The sequence below is a fragment of the Arvicanthis niloticus genome, chromosome 18 (genome assembly GCF_011762505.2).
Source record: "Arvicanthis niloticus isolate mArvNil1 chromosome 18, mArvNil1.pat.X, whole genome shotgun sequence".
NCBI lineage: Eukaryota > Metazoa > Chordata > Mammalia > Rodentia > Muridae > Arvicanthis > Arvicanthis niloticus.
Window position 1 is genome coordinate 54,449,245 of NC_047675.1, and position 20,939 is coordinate 54,470,183.

Below are 20,939 nucleotides of genomic sequence, written 5' to 3' on the forward strand. Positions count from 1 at the left end.
AGGGAACTAATGATTTATTATAGGTGCTAGGACAGAAGATAAAATATTGCCTGGGTTTATCTATGCAAAATTTCACTAATAATTTAGTTATAGTTTTAAATCTTCAGTGAAGCTGTGGAGCTAGACAGGTGATGTTTAGCCAGATAATTACTCCTAATGGATATGCATGTAAACATTCTCTGTTGTAACTTCTGTTTCAACTTATGATTTGATTTTTGGTGTGGACTTGTAATGAACTTTGTAACATGTGATCATGTATTCTGAAAGATGTATAAGTACTGAGGACAAAGAGATGAGAAGCAGATAGAATAGAATTGTTTCCCTTTTCCCAGATAGAGTAGATTTTTTTTTCCCCTCAGATACCTTTTGTAGGAAACTTTTTACAACTTAGTAATAAACATTATAACTACTTTTGTAAGTGTCCTTTTCTTCCTGCGACTTCAGACTTCAGACTAGCAGGCTTAAGTTAGAGCCCAGCAGTTGCTGCTGAGATAGAACAAAGGCTATTTACTTAATTCTTTGCTGTTTTTAGGATGAGGTGCTAAGTGCCAGAAACTGCAGTTTCTGGCTTTTGAGGATCACAGAAGGCAGGTCAGCTACAGTAGCATAGTAACTTAGATAAGTAAGCTTTTATTATACAGCAACACTAAATATCTCATAAGACCAAAGTCGTACCCTGAATCTCTTAAGACCAAGTCTTACCCATGCTCTTCCCCCTCCTCTGCCTCAAGAAGAACTGACAAGAAGAAGAAAGAAGACTTTCCCTCAAGCCAGGGCTAACCCCCGGCATAAAATCTGTTCTATTTGTATTTTTTAAATTGTGACTGAACTTGTAATGAAATATCAAATATATAATCTGTACTTTTTGGATAAATTAGCCTGTCTTTGTTCTGTGAAGCCTGTATAAATAAAGGAGCAATGTGATTGCTAGTCAGTCAGAGCTGGAAGATTTTCCTGACCACCTTGCCTGACTCTTCCCTCTCCTCACTGACTCCTTATCTCCTCTAGGGGAATGCCATCAACAAGGGATGGATGGGGAAGGTTCCTGGCATATTATCCTATGACAATGCCTGTCTAGATATCTTGTTATCAAGTAAAACCATCCAGTACCAGAAATGGCTTATATCTTGTTAAGTCATTGTCCCTAAACACCAAAACATCACAAGCTATTGCCAGGGCTACTTGCTCCACTCCATAACCAAACAATAAGGTCTTAGTGCTGAAGACACCACTTACTTATAGTCTCTCACATGTAGAAGTTATGCTTGTACTTATATAGAAGCTTTAGTTCTTCTATCAATAATGTTGCAGGAAGGTACTATGCATATGACTGGGGGAGAAAAAAATCATTACTATCACCCAGCTATAAATAGCATGGACCTGCCTATAAAATATATTGGTGTAAGGATGGTACAAGTGTTATGAGAGTAACCAATCATGTTTTGATTGGATTTAAGGCCCACTCCATGAGATAGAGCCTAAACCTGACTGTGTTAGCTAGTTTTGTTGTTGTTGTTGTTGTTGTTGTTGTTTTGGTTAACTTGACATAGCTAGTGTTATTTTGGAAGAGGGAACCTCAACTGAGAAAATGTCTCCACAAATTTGTTTGTCAGCAAGCCTGTGGTGCATATTCTTCATTGATGATTGATGTGGGAGGGCCTAGATCAGTGTGTAGTGTCACTCCTGGGCTAGGGTGGTCCTGGGTGAAAGCAGCCTGAACAGGTCATAAGGAGCAAGCTAGTAAGCATCCCTCCTCTACAGCCCATGCATGTATCAGCCATGTCTCCAGATTTCTGCCTTAAGTTCCTGTACTGATTTCCCTTGGTGATAGACTGTGCTGTGGAACTGTGAGCTGAAATATATATAGATCAGTGCATAACTCATCACAACCCTCTTCTTGCAGTAGTGGTAATTAACACAGAGACCAACAATTGGACAATGTGCAGAGAGCAAGCGACTCTGGAGCACTCAGCCCTAAATGGAATAACTTTGTATGGAAAAAAGTCTCCCCCCCAAAGTCTAGTGCTACTTAAGAAAAAGGAAATTAGTTTTTCAAGCATTTATTGCCATAACTATTAATTGCAAGCATTCTAAAATGTTTATGGCAGTATTACCTTACCTCCCCCCCCACCCCCCATTCCACCAACATACTCTACTTTTTAGATACAAACTAGCATGGTAGAGATTATTGTAGTTGCAATAGAAATATAAAGGTGGCTCACAAAGAGGACTTTTGAATGAGTCATAGTTTCTTTTTGAGACACCATATAGAAGATTAAGACTATGATGAATGAAGAAAACTAATCAATATACCTGAGATAAAGGTAAGGAAATCTAAAGGATTTCTTTACAACACAGAACTACAAAGCCCTTCAAACAGGTGTCTCTAAAGGAGAAACATGAGAACACATGCTGAATTCATAAAATGAGTTCTTTGTTGGAAGGGCCCACATGCTGAAGATACTGGTCAATAGCAATAACAGAGCCGAGTTAATTTTTCTCATCTATATCATAGTTATCTCTTTACCTTTAAGGAGACGCTTCCTTGCAGTAGAGGCAGAAGTGTGCAGATTATTTGGACGTTTGAAACCTTTTTCAGCAGAGTTGTCAGGCTTAGGCTGACCTGAAAAACGAGAACATTAGTGGATGGTAATAGCAATTAAATAATTGAAAAATTTAAAGACTTAAATTTCAATCTCCACTAAAGCATAGCTTCTTTCTAAGTATTTGATAATCTATATAAAACAGTATAATCAGCACAAATGGATTCTGTCTGAGCTACCCTTGCCTGCTAGTTGATGTGCTGTTCAAGAGTATGCATTATGATGTTGGTGCACACCCCTGGTCCCAACACTTGGGAGACTGAGGCAGAGAAATAGATATTGGTTGTCTTCTTGGAGCATGATGTCAACCTTCCTAAACACAATACCCCTGTCTCAAAAATCAAAAAGGAAGTTGGAGCAATAGCTCAGTGTTTAAGAACACTGGATGCTCCCCAAGAGAATCCAGATTGGATTCCCAGAACCCACATGGTGGCTCACAATGATCTGTAACTCAAGTTCCAATTTTTGATCTCCACAGGCACCAGGCATGCACATGATGTACCCACAGGCACCAGGCATGCACATGATGTACCCAAATACATGCACATAATACACTCATACACATTTAAAATCAATAAAATTTGAAAACATTTTAAAAATCAGACAGAAGTGCTAAAAATGCTGGAAAATAACTTAAAAATTAGTAGGACAATAAACAAAACTATGAGTAGTTAAAATGTAAATTTTCAGTGATAGTAATCTCTATATCTAACTATGCTTATGTTTGGAATATAAGGTGACATTCCCACAATGGAAAATACAGTGCAAGAAGAGGGAGAGCATTGGAGTGTGGTTGAGCCTAGGATATAGGAAGCACTGAAGGAATTCCTGATACAGCATAACCAGAGTGTGGTGATGTGCTACTGTAATGCCAGCATTTGGGAAGTGTAGGTAGGAAGATCTCCTTATCTTTAGATATACAAAAAGATTTTTGATGACCATCCAAAAACATCTTGGCAAATTAAGTATCACAAAATTTTGGATAAATTTTATTTTAGTATTTTTGTAGTTTAGACCTTACTTATAGGTCTTTGATTCATTTTTAGTTTGGTTCCAAACATAATTTGAGGGCCTTTATTTTATGCTTCTGCATAGGATATTTAACTTACCTAGTACCACCTGTGGCTAACTGTTCTCTCCATACTCTGTGGTTGAGCATGGAGGTGAGTTTAGTTCTGGGATCTCTCTTCTGTTTGAGTGTCATCTCTCTCTATGACAGACCATAATGCTTTCATTTCTGTATCTTGAGAACAAGTTCTAGAATCATGAAGCAGCATTCTTCTTACTTGGTACTTTGACAAGATTATTTTAACCACCACAGTCTTTTGAGACTTTGTAAGAACTTGAAAATGCACTTTTCTATTTCGGTAGAATGTCTTTGGAATTCTCATGGGGACCTTGCAGTTTCTTTAAATTGTGTTCTGTGGTTTTAACATGTAAAATATAATTTCATGCCAGGCAGGGTAATACAGGCCTTTAATCCTAACCCCTGAGGGGCATAAGTAGGTAGAGCTCTATGTGTTCAAGGTTAGTCTGGTCTACATAGTGAATTCTTGGCCTGTCAATGGTTATGTGGTGAGACCCTTCTCAAAAAATAAAATCTCAAAATACATAATTTAATATTGTTAGTATTTTCAGTCCATCAAAAGACTAATGCTGCCTAATAGAATGGAGATTTTTTCTTTTTTTATGTACTTACTGGCAGAATTATTAACTTATCACTTATACACGCTAATCAATTAGGTCGTTAACTAATTGATATGTTGTGAATGTGGGTGTATTTATGCTGTGGGTCCACCTTATAAGTGTTCTTGTATATTTTCCAGATTGCATGTGTGAGCATGTGTGGTGGTTAGGAGTGAAAATTGAGTTTCATTCCACCTGTGCTATTCACTTTGTTCCTTTTGAGACAGGGTTTCTGTTTGACACAGAACTCACAGATTAGCTTGAACAGGCTGGTTAGTGGGCCTCAGGGATCCACTGTCTCTGCTGATCCAGTTTAAGGATTAGAAGGCATTTACGGAGCTATCTCCTCAATCATACTGCCCATTTTTCTTTCTTACTCTTTTCCTTTACTCCTGACACCACTTTGCACCCAGGTACTGGCCAAAGTTGGATATCAGGTATTTTTCTTGATCAGTATCTATCTTAGTTTAAAATTATTTAGTCTCTCTCTCCCTTCCTCCCTCCATCCCTCCCCCCTTTGTGTGTCTCTGTCTGTCTGTCTCTGTCTCTCCCTCTCTCCCTTCCCCCCAAAGTCTGTGTATACCAATTGTATTTTGATCCCTCCCACCCTACCAGACAAGAAGAGGGTGTCACATCCCTTAGATCTGGAATTACAAGCAGTTGTATGCTGCCTGTAATTAGTGCTGGGAATTAAATTTATAAGTGGAAGAATAGCAAACTCAAAATCAGTGATCCATCTTTCCAGCCCTCCACCTTGGTTTTTGGGAAAGGCTCTGTCACTGAATACGCCAATATCTCCGAGTGTGGGCACTGTGCATGGCTTTTTTGTGTGTAGTATTGGGCATCTGACCTCAGGTCGTAAGGCCTGGAGCACAAGTACTGTACTGACAGAGCTCTATGCATAGGCCTGCCCCTCTGTGTTTTATATAAGTGTAAACAACATAATAGAGATGGTCTTATAGCTCCACTGATTTGGGTTGTAATAACAAAAACCAAAGGTTTCTCAATAAATGAGATACTCATAAACTATGACATCTTCTGTTTTAGATCATCTCACAGAAAGTTAAACGTATCTGAAAGAAATTTACCAAGTTGCTTGGGTTAACTGTAAGGGGGGTGGTGTCCACACACAGGATGCTTTATTGTGCAGCACCACAAAGCCCTTTGCACACCTATCTATTTACATTGAATTCATGGAACATCCACTGTTCTTATATTGTTTGTTTGTTGGAAGGGCCCACAGGTTAAGTACACTAGTAAATAGAAACAGTGCACCTGGCACACAGTTTTATTTCATATGTCTAAATTGCAGTTATGCCTTTACCTTTTAGCTCTTGTTTATTGGCGTCAGATGTTGAAAGAACCAGATTATTTGGAAGGTCAACACCTATGTTGTATAATGTTCTAGATTTAGATTGCCCTGGAAACACAAGAACAATGTCACTCAAGGATACTAGAGATAAATTAATTTTATTTTACTGAGACTGAATCGTTTTAAGTACACGTTAAGTATATTAGTAAATAGAAACAATGCAACTAGAACACAGTTATATTTCATACGTCTATATTGCAGTTATGCCTTTACCTTTTAGATCTTGTTTATTGGCGTCAGATGTTGAAAGAACCAGATTATGTGGAAGGCCAACACCCATATTGTATAATGTTCTAGATTTAGATTGCCCTGGAAACACAAGAACAATGTCACTCAAAGAATACTAGAGATAAAACTAATTTTATTTTACTGAGACCGAATCATTTATCCAGCCCTATCATACCTAGAAGTCACATTGTTGATCATAATGTCCCCCTACTCACAGAGACTGGCACCTCTACACCTGGGGGCTAGGATTAATGAACTGCACCATGATGATGGCTTGAAATATACTGATTTTAATTCTTAAAAAGTCAGAAATTACCGATAACTATTTTTAAAGCTGAGCCTCTTACAACTTTCTTCAGTTACTTAGACTAAGTGACTTGGCCAGCACAAATACCTTCTGTATGTACTTTCCTTTTGTCACAGTGACATGTAGGCTGTTTTCATTTCCTGGTTATTGAAAATATGGCCACAGTAAATGTTTGTGTAAGTATCTCTGTAGTAGGATGCAGTTATTTGTGAACACAACCAAGAGTGGCAAAGGTAAGGTAAATCTAGTTAGTTTCTTTTAGGAAACTTCACAGTGATTTCCACAGTGGCTGTACCAGTTTGCATTTCTAACGATCACTAAGTGATTTTTAGACTAATGACTTTGTGGGAGTCTGGGCCAATATTTGCTGTCTTTTTTTTTTTTTTCCCCACATAAACTAACCAGTCTAACTGGGGTAAGAAGTAGTCTCCAAACAGTTTAAGTTTACTTTCTCGGGTGGTGGCAAGAACACTGATTGTTTTAAAAATATGTTTGCAAATATTCTCATCCATTTTCTTCTTTTAAGATCTCTGTTTAGTCACATGCTTCAGAAAGAAAAATACTGCATGTTATTATTCATATGTAGATTCTAGATTTACATATTTAGATCAGTTTTGAAAATACAATACATAGAAGTCAGGGACCTTTTAGTATGGTGCCATAGGGCCTAGATCTCAAGTGAAGGCAATACAATTCAGGTGATTTGAAGCAGGAAGCGGGGATGGGGGGGTTGTGATAGAACAGGATATATCAAAAGGGGAAGGGGAGTGGGTTATCCATATACTCCTGGGGATAAAAGTAATGAACAGATTTACTCAGGTATGGATCCTGTGAGCAACAATAACAACTGTCCTGGAAAATTTCGCTTACTGGAACAATAGTGACATGGATGAAATAGGAATAACAATCACTTTCTGCCTGGATTTAAAACTGTTCCATTGCCCCTCACCTGGGCCTGGTGCCTGGAGCAGACATCTGGCCAGTCTGCTCTCATGTGGACACCGAATCCCGAGATATCCTAGAGGGGCAACTGAACTCAGAGCGGCAGGTAAGAACAGTCACCCACTGCCCTACACCCACCCCAGAACTACAACTGGGGGCAAGGAGTGCTTAGGACCTAGCAGACACCCAAACCCCACCCCTGTGGTATACTACTCCCCTTCCTCCCTTCACCTGGGCCTGGTGCCTGGAGCAGACACCCAGGTGGTCTGCTCCCATGTGGCCACCATATCCCGAGACATTCTAGAGGGGCCACTGAACTCAGAGCGATAGACACCATAGCCCAAGACATCCTAGAGGAACAACTGAACCCAGAGCAGCAGACCCCATATCTTGAGACATGTCAGAGGAGCCACTGAACTCAGAGCAGTGGACACCTTATCCTGAGACATCCTAGAGGAGACACTGCACCCAGAGCAGCAGACACCTAGCTGGTCTGCTACAGTGGAGATACCATATCCTGAGACATCCTAGAGGAGCCACTGTACTCAGAGCAGCTGGAGCTCAGGATTACAAGATCACAGAGACATCTGGACCCTGAGGAGTTCTGACACAATCAAGATAACTGGAAAGGCAGGTTCCAGTCAGAGACAGTGAGTACAAGTAACACTAGAGTTAACCAGATGGCAAAAGGCAAGCACAAGAACATAAGCAACAGAATCCAAAGTTACTTGGCATCATCAGAACCCAGTTCTCTCATCATAGCAAACCCTGAACACCACATCACACTGGAAAAGCAGGATTCAGAATTAAAATCACTTCTCATGATGATGATAGAGGACTTTAAGAAGGACATAAATAACACTCTCAAAGAATTTGAGGAGAAGAACACAGGTAGACAGGTAGAAGCCCTTAAAGAGGAAACACAAAAATCCCTTAAAGAATTGCAAGAAAACACATCCAAACAGGTGAAGGAATTAAACAAAACCATCCAGGATCTAAAAATGGAAGTAGAAACAATAAAGAAATCACAAAGGGAGACTACCCTGGAGGTAGAAAACCTAGGAAAAAGATCAGGAGTCATAGACGCAAGTATCACCAACAGAATATAAGAGATAGAAGAGAGCATCTCATGTGCAGAAGATACCATGGAAAACATTGACACAACTGTCAAGGAAAATGCAAAATGTGGGGTGGTGGGCTATGAGAAGCAGCTGGGCGATTGGTTGAGCATGAGCTTGGAACCCGGGAACCTTAATTGGACTGCAGGAGTTCAGCTCTGCTTCCAGGCCCTGGTTCTTTTCATTTAGCTTCAGATCTCCAACAACCACTCCCACAGAGAGGTCTATGACCAACAGTCAGGAGGAATAGATCTCAGGCCCTAGAGAGATTTACATACTAATGAGGTACCTGAAGGCCAGAGGGTGGAACAAATTAAGCATTCTTCCCAAGCCCCTCCCCCCTCTCCCTCCCTATTTAACTCAGGTATGCCCTGGGTTTGGGGGGGTGGTGCAACCAGATACATCTACCACCCGCCATGACAATAAAGCCTGTAAAAACCCATGGACTTTCTTGTGTTGTTGGGCCATGAGGAATTGTGGAGCCACAACAACAATGCCTAACTTCCCTGTGGAGGAACTCTCTGCATTTCCCGGCCACAATTACCTACATCAAAATACAAAAAGCTACTAACCCAAAACATCCAGGAAATGTAGGACACAATGAGAAGGCCAAACCTAAGGATAATAGGTATAGATGAAGGTGAAGACTCCCAACTTAATGAGCCAGTAAATATCTTCAACAAAATTATAGAGGAAAACTTTCCTAACCTACAGAAAGAGATGTCCATAAATATACGAGAAACCTACAGAACTCCAAATAGTCACATCAAATATATGAAAGAAATAAAAAATACTAAAAGCAGTAAGGGAAAAAGATAAAGTAACATATAAAGGTAGACCTATAAGAATTACACCAGACTTCTCACCAGAGACTATAAAAGCCAGAAGATCCTGGACTGATATCATACAGACCCTAGGAGAACACAAATGCCAGCCCAAACTACTATACCCAGCAAAACTCTCAATCACTATTGATGGAGAAACCAAGATATTCTATGACAAAAACAAATTTGCACAACATCTTCCCACCTATCCAGCACTTCAAAGGATAATTGGTGGAAAACTCCAACACAAGGAGGGAAACTACAACCTAGAAAAAACAAGAAAGTAATCTTTCAACAACCCCAAAAGAAAATAGCTACACAAACATAATTTTACCTCTAATAACAAAAATAACAGGAAGCAACATTCATTTTTCCTTAATATCTCTTAATATCAATGGACTCTTAATATCAATGGATTCTCCAACAAAAAGACATAGACTATCAGACTGGATACATAAACACAACCCAGCATTTTGCTGCATACAGAAAATGCACCTCTGTGAAAAATACAGACACTACCTCAGAATAAAAGGATGGAAAACAATCTTCCAAGCAAATGATCCCAAGAAACAAGCTGGAGTACCAATTCTAATATCAAATAAAATTGATTTTCAACCAAAAGTAATCAAAAAAGATAAGGAAAGACAATTCATATTCATCAAAGGAAAAATGTACCAAGATGAACTCTCAATTCTGAACATGTATGCCCCAAAAGCAAGGGCAGCCACATACATAAAAGAAACTTTACTAAAGCTCAAAGCATACATTGTACCTCACACAATAATAGTGGGGGATTTCAACACTACACTCTCAGCAATGGACAGATCATGTAAACAAAAACTAAACAGAGACACACAATGAAGCTAACAGAAGTTATAAACCAATTGGATTTAACTTGTATCTACAAAACATTTCATCATAAAACAAAAGAATATACTTTTTTCTCAGCACCTCATGGTATTCTCCAAAATAGACCATATAATTGGTCACTAAATGCTTCAACAGATACAAACAGATTGAAATAATCCCTTGTACCCTATCAGACCACCATGGATTAAGGCTGGTCTTTAATAATGACAAAAACAATGGAAAGCCCACATACACGTGGAAACTGAACAATGCTCTACTCAATGATGACTTGGTCAAGGAAGAAATAAAGAAAGAAATTAAAGACTTTTTAGAATTTAATGAAAATAAGGACACATCATACCAAAACTTGTGGGACTCTACGAAAGCAGTACTAAGCGGAAAAATCGTAACTCTAAGTGCTTAAAGAGCCAAAAAAAAAAAAAAAAAAAAAAACCAAACCAAAACCAAAAAAACAAAAAAAAAAAAAAAAAAACTGGAAAGAGCATACACTAACAACTTGACAGCACACCTGAAAGTAGTAGAACAAAAAGAAACAAATATACCCAAGAGGAGTAGATGGCAGGAAATAATCAAACTCAGGGATGAAATCAACCAAGTAGAAACAGAAAGAACTATACAAAATATCAACAAAACCAGGAGCTGGTTCTTTGATAAAATCAACAAGGTAGATAAACCCTTAGCCAGACTAACCAAAGGGCAAAGAGACAGTACTCAAATTAGTAAAATCAGAACTGAAAAGGGAGACATAACAACAGAAACTGAGGAAATTAAAAAAAAAAACATCAGATCCTACTACAAAGGCCTATACTCAACAAAATTAGAAAATCTGGATAAAATGTACAATTTCCTAGACAGATACCAAGTATCAAAATTAAATCAGGAGCAGATAAACCATCTAAACAGTCCTATAAGCCCTAAAGAAATAGAAGCAGTCATTAAAATCTCCCCACCAAAAAGAGTCCAGGACCAGATGGTTTTAGTGCAGAATTCTATCAGACCTTCCAGGAAGACCTAATACCAATTCTTTTCCAACTATTCCACAGAATAGAAACAGAAGGAACAATATCCAATTCATTCTATGAAGCTACAATTACGCCCATACCTAAACCTCACAAAGACCCAACAAAGAAAGAGTACTAGACACCAATCTCTCTTATGAATATTGATGCAAAAATACTCAATAAAATTCTCGCAAACCGAATCCAAGAACACATCAAAACAATCATCCATCATAATCAAGTTGGCTTTATCCCAGGAATTCAGGGACTGTTCAATATTTGGAAATCCATCAATGTAATCCACTATATAAATAAACTCAAAGAAAAAAAAAACCACATGATCATATCACTAGATGCTGAGAAAACATTTGTCAAAATTCAACATCCCTTCATGTTAAAAGTCTTGAAAGATCAAGAATTCAAGGCCCATACCTAAACATAGTAAAAGCAATATACAGCAAGCCAGTAGCCAACATCAAACTAAATGAAGAGAAACTTGAAGCAATCCCACTAAGATCAGGGACTAGACAAGGCTGTCCACTCTCACCCTACCTATTCAATATAGTACTGGAAGTCCTAGCCAGAGCAATTAGATAAGAAAAGGAAGTCAAAGGGATACAAGTAAGAAAGAAAGAAGTCAAAATTTCACTATTTGCAGATGATATGATAGTATACTTCAGTGACCCTAAAACTTCCACCAGAGAACTCCTAAACCTGATAAACAACTTCAGCAAAGTGGCTGGATATAAAATCAACTCAAACAAATCAGTAGCCTTCCTCTACTCAAAGGATAAACAGTCTGAGAAAGAAATTAGGGAAATGACACCCTTCTCAATAGTCACAAATAATATAAAATACCTTGATGTAAATCTAACAAAGCAAGTAAAAGATCTGTATGACAAGAACTTCAAGTCTCTGAAGAAAGAAATCAAAGAAGATCTCAGAAGATGGAAAGATCTCCCATGCTTATTCATTCCACTTCTTGATACTAAAACCTCGAGACATGCTATTGCCATGTTACTCATGCTGGCTGTGAATTTGTAATATTGCCTCAGATTCTCAAAGAGGTGGCCCCTCAGGGCTGCAGTCTCTCTCTCTCTCTCTCTCTCTCTCTCTCTCTCTCTCTCTCTCTCTCTCTCTCTCTCTCTCTCTCCCTCCCTCCCTCCCTGTATCACTCTCCTTCTCTCTCTCTCCCTTTTCCCCTCTGTCCTGAAAATGGCAAAATTTTCTTTTTTGTACTTATTCCCCCTTTTCTCCTTCCTTCCTGATATAGGCATATAATAGTTATGAGCTATTTCACCTTCAATTTGTGGTTGATTTCCCTAATGATGGATGATATTTATCATATTTTATATGTCAGTTACTTGTAATATTTCCCCAGGAGAAATAGCTATTAGAATACAATAGAGTTTGCCAGGCTTTTACTTAAGTTTCTTGTTGAGAGTTATGATTAGTGTTAATTGTCCACTTGACAGAATCTAGTTTGACACAGGAGGTGGGTCTCTTAGTATGATTGTGGGGGATTAACTAGATTACATAATTAAGATGGGATAGGCACCCATTGTCGGTACCACAATTACCTGTGTTGGTAAACAAATACACCCTTTCTATCTTAAGTTGCTCTTGTTGGGATATTTTATTATAGAAGTGGGAAAGAACGATACAATATACCTATATTTTTTTAGAAATTATATTGTAATGCCTATTAAAATTGAAAGATTATATATGCTGTTAATTTAACAATTCTAAAACAATTAAAATACTACTTCATAGAAATCTAAGTAGCTTCATAAAACTGTATGCAACAATATTTATAACTCCATTGTGTTTACAACAGAAATGTAAAGGTGATTTTAAAAAGAACTATTGATGTGTGATATGTCCACATCTGAGAACATCAGGCAAAATACCAAGAGACTGAGATAAGAATTCACCTGGGTTAGAGGTAAAGGGCATCTGTGTGCAGTATCCTATTAGTGTACAGACAAACATTCTTCCAACACTGTGTGTATTCCCAGGAAAAGCATGAGATGTGCACACATGGCTTGCAGTACCAGCTGTATGTTGGAAGAGCTGACAGGTTGTAGAGGCTTGTAAATAGAAATAGTTGAAATGGAACAGAGCTCTGTTTCACATATCTGTATAACAGGTATTTCTTTACCTTTTAGTATATGCTTCTTTATGGGAGATGTTGGAATTTTCAGACTATATGAATCATCAAAAACTTCCTTGTCTACATTTTCAGGTTTAGGTTGCTCTGAAAAATAAGAACATTAGTAGATGATACTAGCAATAATTTCAATTTTTAATATTTTAAATAATTCTTAATCTTCTCCAAACCCTAGCTTCCTTTTAAGTGTTCAGTAACCCACATAAAGCAGTGTAACCAGCACAAAGAGATGCTGTCTGAGCTACCTTTGCTTGGTAATTGATGTGCTATAAAAGAATATTATGATGTTGGTTCAGCCTGGGGATCCCAGCAATTGGGAGACTGAGGCAGGGGAAAGGGTATCACCCTGACAGCCTTCCTACATATGGAGTGTGATGCCAGGCTTCCTTTTTTTTTTTTTTTTTTTTTTGTTTTGTTTTGTTTTGTTTTGTTTTTTTGTTTTTTTGGTTTTTTTGTTTTTGTTTTTATTAGATATTTTATTTACACTTCAGATGCCATCCCCTTTCCCCATTTTCCCCCTTAGAAAACCCCTATCCCATGCCCCCTTTTCCTTTTTGCATTTATACATTTTTTTAAAATAATGTTAATCATAAGCTTTATAAGTTTGGAATTGTTCAATCAGAGGTGTAACCCACTGACCGACCTAGATATAACAACTATCTTTGACTGGTGGAGATACATGAATATCTGCCTCCCTGTCTCCCCCCTTTCTCTCTTTCATCACCTAGCTTCTCCTCTCCTCCTTCTCCTCTTCTTACTCCTTTTCTTCCTCTCAGTACTCCTCCTACCTTAGCTTCTCCTACACATCACCCTTCCTGTTAAAATGAAACTTTTCTCTCAAAATACAATTAGAGCATAATTATGCCAATTTGTACCAGTGAGGTACAAGATAGTCCTAATACCCCATCCATCCTTTTGTTGACTAACCAGCACCTCTGTCATTTATCCTAACTAAAACATTTAGTTCTGAACCTGATGCCAGGCTTCCTAAACACAGAAATTCATCTCACAAACAGTAGAAATGCTACAGATAAAGGTCAGAGAAGTACCTCTAAAAATCAGTAGGAAAATAAATAAGACCAGAAGAAACTAAAATGTAAAATTTAAGTTTAGTTTAAGTCCCTAGTTTGTTCACAATTATTTTGTCTTTTCAACAGAAGGTTTCATGCCCATAATAGAGAATACAGTGCAAGAATGGAGGGAGAGGGCTAGGGTGTAGTTTAGTTGGTAGAGTAGTTGTGTAACATGTGTGAAGCCTTGATCCCATCCCAGAGAGAAAAGTCTTTGTTTTTATCCAAAAATACATTGGCAAATTAAGTATCATATAGGGAGGGCTTCCACTAAGTTTTACTTTAGTATTTTTGTAGTTTAGATCTTACCTATAGGTCTTTGATTCATGTTGAGTTGGGTGTTGAATATAATTTAAGGGCCTCCATTTCATGCATCTGCATAGAATATCTATCTTTTACCCTGCACAATGTGTGGCTGATTGTTCTCTCCTCACTCTGTGGTTGGCAAGAAATGGGTGAGTTTAGTTCTGAGATCTCTCTTCTGTTTCACTGGTGTGTGTGTCACCTGTCTGTATGCCAGAACCATAATGCTTTCATTTCTGTAGCATGGGAATAAGTTCTGGAATCATGAAGCAGAATTCTTCTTATGTGCTACTTTGACAAGATGATTAGGACCACAATAGTCTTCTGAGACTTTGTAAGAACTTGAAATTTGACTTTTATATTTTTGTAGAATCTCTTTGGAATTCTCATGGGCACTTTCTAATCTCTTTAAATCATGTTCTATGGTTTTAACATGTAAAATATCATTTTATGCTAGGCATGGTGACACAGGCCTCTAATCCTAGCCCTTGAGGTGCAAGAAGGTAGAACTCTGTGAGTTCAAGGCCAGTCTAGTCTATAATATAGTGAATTCTTGGCCTATCAGTGGCTATGTAGTGAGACTCTTAACCAAAAAAAATCCATAAAAAAAATCCATAAAGAAATACATGATTTAATACTGTTTGTATTTTCAGTCCATCAAAAGATTAATACTGCCTAATAAAAAAGGTAGGCTATTTTTCTTCTTTTTATGTACTTACTGGCAGAGTTATCAACTTATCACTTACATATTCTAATCAATTAGGTCGTTAACTAATTGATATGTTGTGAATGTGGGTGTATTTATGCTGTGGGTCCACATGCATAAATTTTCCGGTATATTTTCAATATTACATGTGTGAACATGTGTGGTAATTTACAGTGAACTTTGAGTTTCATTCCACCTGTGCTATTCACTTTCTTCCTTGTGAGACAGGGTTTCTTTTTGACACAGAGCTCACAAATTAGCTTGAACAGACTGGTTCGTGGGCGTCAGGGATCTACTGTCTCTGCTGATCCAGTTTTAGGATTAGAAGCCATTTACTGAGCTATCTCCCCAATCACACTGCCCAGTTTGCTTTCTCATTCTTTTCATTAAGTCCTGACACTTCTCTGTACCCTGATACTGGCCAAAGATAGATATTTTCCTCAATCATTATCTATGTTAGTTTAAAATTATTTATTCATTTGTCCTCTCTCTCCCTCTCTTTTTCCCTCTCTCAATCTCTCCCTCCGTGTGTGTGTTAGTCTTGTAATCTCTGTGTGTTTGTGTGTGTGTTGTTTGTGTATGCCACTTGTTTTTATATCCCTTACACCCTACCAGACAAGAAGAGGGTGTCACATGCCTTAGATCTGGTGTTACAAGCAGTTGTAAGCTTCCTGTAATTGGTGCTGGGAATTGAATTTATAAGTAGAAGAACAGAAAATACTCAAAATTGGTGAGCCATCTTTTAAGCACTCAGTCTTGGTTTTTGGGAAAGGCTCTCTCACCAAACCCTGAGCTCACCAATAGGGCTAGATTTGTTGGCCAATATCCCCGAGTGTGGGCACTGTGCATGCCTTTTGTTGTGTAGTACTGGGCATCTGACTTCAGGTCCTAAGGCTTGTAGCACAAGCACTGTACTGACAGAGCTCTATGCGCAGCCCAGCCCAGCCCTTCTGTGTTTTATATAAGTGTAAACAACGTAATAGAGATTTACAATGGTCTTATAGTTCCACTGATTTGGATTGTAATAACAAAAACCAAAGGTTTCTTAATAAATGAGATACTCATAAACTATGACATCTTCTGTTTTAGATCATCTCACAGAAAGTTAAACGTATCTGAAAGAAACTTAACAAGTTGCTTGGGTTAACTGTAAGGGGGGTGGTGTCCACACACAGGATGCTTTATTGTGCAGAACCACAAAGCCCCTGTACACCTATTTTCATTGAGAACTTGGAACATCTACTGTTCTTACATAGTTTGCTTGTTGGAAGAACCCACAGGTTAAGTACACAAGTAAATAGAAACAAAGCAACTGACACACAGAGTTTCATTTCATATGTTTACATTACAGATATACTTTTACCTTCATCCTCTTGTTTGCTGGAGCCAGATAGTGACAGAACCAGAGTATCTGGAAGGCCAACACCTTTATTGTATAATTTTCTAGATTCAGATTGCTCTGGAAACACAAGAACAATGTCAGTCGAAGGATACTAGAGATAAACTAATTTTGTTTTATTGAGATCAAATCTTTTTATCCAGCCCTATCATACCTAAAAGTCACTTTGTTGACCATAATGCCCTCCAACTCACAAACTGTCACCTCTACACCTGGGGGCTAGGAATAATGAACTGTGCCATGATGATGGCTTGAAATATACTGATTTTAATTCTTAAAAAGTCAGAAATTACCGGTAACTATTTTTAAAGCTGAGCCTCTTACAACTTTCTTCAGTTACTTAGACTAAGTGACTTGGCCAGCACAAATACCTTCTGTATGTACTTTCCTTTTGTCACAGTGACATGTAGGCTGTTTTCATTTCCTGGTTATTGAAAATATGGCTGCAATAAATGTTTGTGTAAGTATCTCTGTAGTAGGATGCAGTTATTTGTGAACACAACTAAGAGTGGCAAAGGAAGATCATATGGTAAATCTAGTTAGTTTCTTTTAGGAAACTTCACAGTGATTTCCACAGTGGCTGTACCAGTTTGCATTTCTAACGATCACTAAGCGATTTTTAGACTAATGACTTTGTGGGAGTCTGGGCCAATATTTGCTGGAAGTACATGTGAAGCTCAGAAGGAAACTTGTGGGAGTCAGTTCTCTCCTTCCAGTGTGTGGGTCCCAGGTATCTGGTCCTTGAGCTTAGAGGTAAGTATGTCTACCAGATGAGCCATCTCACTGGACCAGTTTTCCAGCTCTTAGTACAGTTCAGATCCCCTGACTAGGGAATGGTGTCACCTATAATGGGCAGGTCCCCATAAATGTAATCAAGATAATTCCTGGAGCTGAAGAGATGACTCAGTGGTTAAGAGCACTGACTGCTCTTCCAGAGGTCCTCAGTTCAATTCCCAGCAACTACATGGTGACTCACAACCATCTGTAATGGAATCCAATGCCCTCTTCTGGTGTGTCTAAACTGTAACCACCTGAACTGTAACCATTCTAACTGGGGTAAGAGGTAGTCTCCAAACAGTTTAAGTTTACTTTCTCGGGTGGTGGCAAGAACACTGATTGTTTTAAAAATATGTTTGCAAATATTCTCATCCATTTTCTTCTTTTAAGATCTCAGGGTTAGCTGTTTAGTCACATGCTTCAGAAAGAAAAATACTGCATGTTATTATTCATATGTAGATTCTAGATTTACACATTTAGATCAGTTTTGAAAATGCAATACATAGAAGTCAGGGAACTTTTAGTATGGTGCCATAGGGGCTAGATCTCAAGTGAAGGCAATAGAATTCAGGTGATTTGAAGCAGGAAAAGGGGTGTGTGTGTGTGTGTGTGATAGAACAGGATATATCAAAAGGGGAAGGGGAGTGGGTTATCCATATACTCCTGGGGAGAAAAGTAATGAACAAACTTACTCAGGTATGGATCCTGTGAGCAACAATAACAACTGTCCTGGAAAATTTTGTCTACTGGTACAATAGTGACATGGATGAAATAGGCATAACAACCACTTTCTGCCTGCATTTAAAACTGTTCCACAAGATAAAACTAATTCCCAGCATTAGTAACTGGGTCAAGAACTCATGGCTACCTGACTTATAGGGGAGAACCTAGCACTCTTATTTCTTAAGTGGGGACAGAAATAAACTACCCCTTAAGTCTTTATCCTTAACCCACAGTTTAATGCATTTTTCAACTCTTATCAGAAGACCTCCATCTTGCAGCATTTGGCTGTTAATAAAGAGATCCATGACTGGACAACATGAAGTATACATGAGACTGTGGAATGTCCACCTCTAAATGTGACCTCTAAACCACATTCTCTTCTCTTGCAACTTAGAGATCGTTTTTGGAAGAGGAAGAAGACAGATTACAATAGCCAGATTTAGTGGACCCCTGTACCAGGTGTTTTGCACAGATGAATTCACAGTGGCCTATGCTTAAAAATATTGTGACCAAATACTTAAAACCTATGCAAGATTAAACCAACAAAAAACCCCAGCGTGGAAGGGAGAAGGGCTCCTGAAGCCATATTTCATGACAATTGGTTGCTGCTTGCAGAACAGGAGTCCAATTTCTTTTGGTTCACTCTCTCTCCCTCCTTCTCTTCATCCCTACCATCCTCACACCCATCCTCTAACTCTCCTTGCCTCCCTTCCTCATTCATGATTTATTCTCACATCATTTGTGTTCCACACACAAAGAGTTATTGAATGGACAGGGCATGTGTGTTACAAATGCTAGGGCAGATCAAGCCATTTGTAAATCAGATAACACCATGAGTTTCTCATTCCAATTTCTTGACATTTATTGTTTCCAACTTTTATTTTTATTTTATTGTGAATTCTTGAGGAGTAAAACCAAGTGTATATTCTGTATGTGGCAAGTACACTATACCTTAATAACATTCATTCCGACACTGGTCCCTTCCAGTCGGGGCCAGAGCACTGAGCAGATCTTGGGTGGCAGCTCTGCCCCCAACCTCCAAGAACTCAGAGGAAGCAAGGATCCCAGGCACTCGAACTCAGGCAGTATCTTAGGTAAGCAGACAGCAGGGCCCACCCTAGACAGGGAGTAACTGGGAACCAAAAGGACCCAGGAAGTCACTCCCGGCCCAGAACACTGGTTCCTTCCAGTCTGGGCCAGAGCACTGAGCAGATCTTGGGTGGCAGCTCTGTCCCCAACCTCCAAGAATCCAGAGGAAGCAGGGATCCCAGGCGCTCTAACTTGGACAGTGTCTTAGAAACTAGTTCTCAGGTCTGATGCCTGGATAAGACCTCTGCCAGGTCTGCTGTTGTGTGGACCCCGGATTCCACCTGAGACATACTGGAAGGTCCACTCAATCCAGAGCCACAGAGGAACAAATGAACTCAGAGCTTCAGACAACATATCCTGAGATATTCTAGAGGAGACACTGCACCCAGAACAGCAGACACCTAGCTGGACTACTACCTTGGAGGCACCATATCCTGAGGCATCCTAGAGGTACCACTGTAATCAGTGCAGCTGGAAAAGAATCACAGAGACATCTGGACCCCTAGGAGATCAGACACAAGCTAGATAACTAGAAAGACAGGCTTTAGTCAGAGACAGCAAGTACAGGCAGCACTAGAGTTAACCAGATGGCAAAAGGCAAGGGCAAGAATGTAAGCAACAGAAACCAAAGTTACATGGCACCATCAGAACCCAGCTCCCCCATCAGAGCAAGCCCTGAACACCCCATCACACCAGAAAAGCAGGAATCAGAATTAAAATCACTTCTCATGATGATGATAGAGGGCTTTAAGAAAGACATAAATAACACTCTCAAAGAACTTAAGGAGAGCACTGGTAGACAGATAGAAACCCTTAAAGAGGAAACACAAAAATCCCTTAAGGAATTGCAAGAAAATGCAACTAAACGGGAAAAGAAATTAAACAGAACCATGCAGGATCTAAAAATGGAAGTAGAAACAATAAAGAAATCACAAAGGGACAATACCCTGGAGATAGAAAACCTAAAAAAAAAAAGATCAGGAGTCATAGACACAAGTATCACCAACAGAATACAAGAGATGGAAGAGAGAATCTCATGTGCAGAAGATACCATGGAAAACACTGACACAACTGTCAAAGAAAATGCAAAATACAAAAAGCTACTAACCCAAAATATACAAGAAATCCAAGACACAATGAGAAGGCCAAACCTAAGGATAATAGGTATAGATGAGGGGGAAGACACCCAACTTAAAGGACCAGTAAATATCCTCAACAAAATTATAGAGGAAAACTTCCCTAACCTAAAGAAAGAGATGTCCATAAATATACAAGAAGCCTACAGAACTCCAAATAGTTTAGACCAGAAAAGAAATACTTCCCGCCATATAATAGTCAAAACATCAAATGTACAAAACAAAGAAAAAATACTAAAAGCAGTAAGGGAAAAAGGCAAAGTAACATATAAAGGCAGACCTATAAGAATTACACCAGACTTCTCACCAGAGACCATAAAAGCCAGAAGATCCTGGACCGATATCATACAGACCCTAAGAGAACACAAAAGCCAGCCCAGACTACTATACCCAGCAAAACTCTCAATCATTATTGATGGAGAAACCAAAATATTCCATGACAAATCCAAATTTACACAGTATCTCACCACAAATCCAGCACTTCAAAGAATAATTGGTGGAAAACTCCAACACAAGGAGGGAAACTACAACCTAGAAAAAGCAAGAAAGTAATCTTCCAAAACCCCCAAAAGAAGATAGTTACACAAACATATCTCCACAGATGTTAGCCCAAAAGCT

The 20,939-nt window shown here is 38.7% G+C and overlaps 1 protein-coding gene across 2 annotated transcripts in view; it reads right to left on the reverse strand.

Moving 5' to 3' along the window:
- The window catches only part of Ccdc7 (coiled-coil domain containing 7), a 297,148-nt gene that overhangs the window by 12,591 nt on the left and 263,618 nt on the right, over positions 1–20,939 (reverse strand). For both annotated transcript variants that reach the window (XM_076916072.1, XM_076916071.1), the window contains exons 52-56: positions 16,561–16,656; positions 13,110–13,205; positions 5,875–5,970; positions 5,614–5,709; positions 2,528–2,623 (exon numbers count right to left, since the gene is read on the reverse strand). In XM_076916072.1, coding sequence (XP_076772187.1) covers positions 2,528–2,623; positions 5,614–5,709; positions 5,875–5,970; positions 13,110–13,205; positions 16,561–16,656 — 480 coding nt within the window. The remainder of the gene's footprint in view (positions 1–2,527; positions 2,624–5,613; positions 5,710–5,874; positions 5,971–13,109; positions 13,206–16,560; positions 16,657–20,939) is intronic.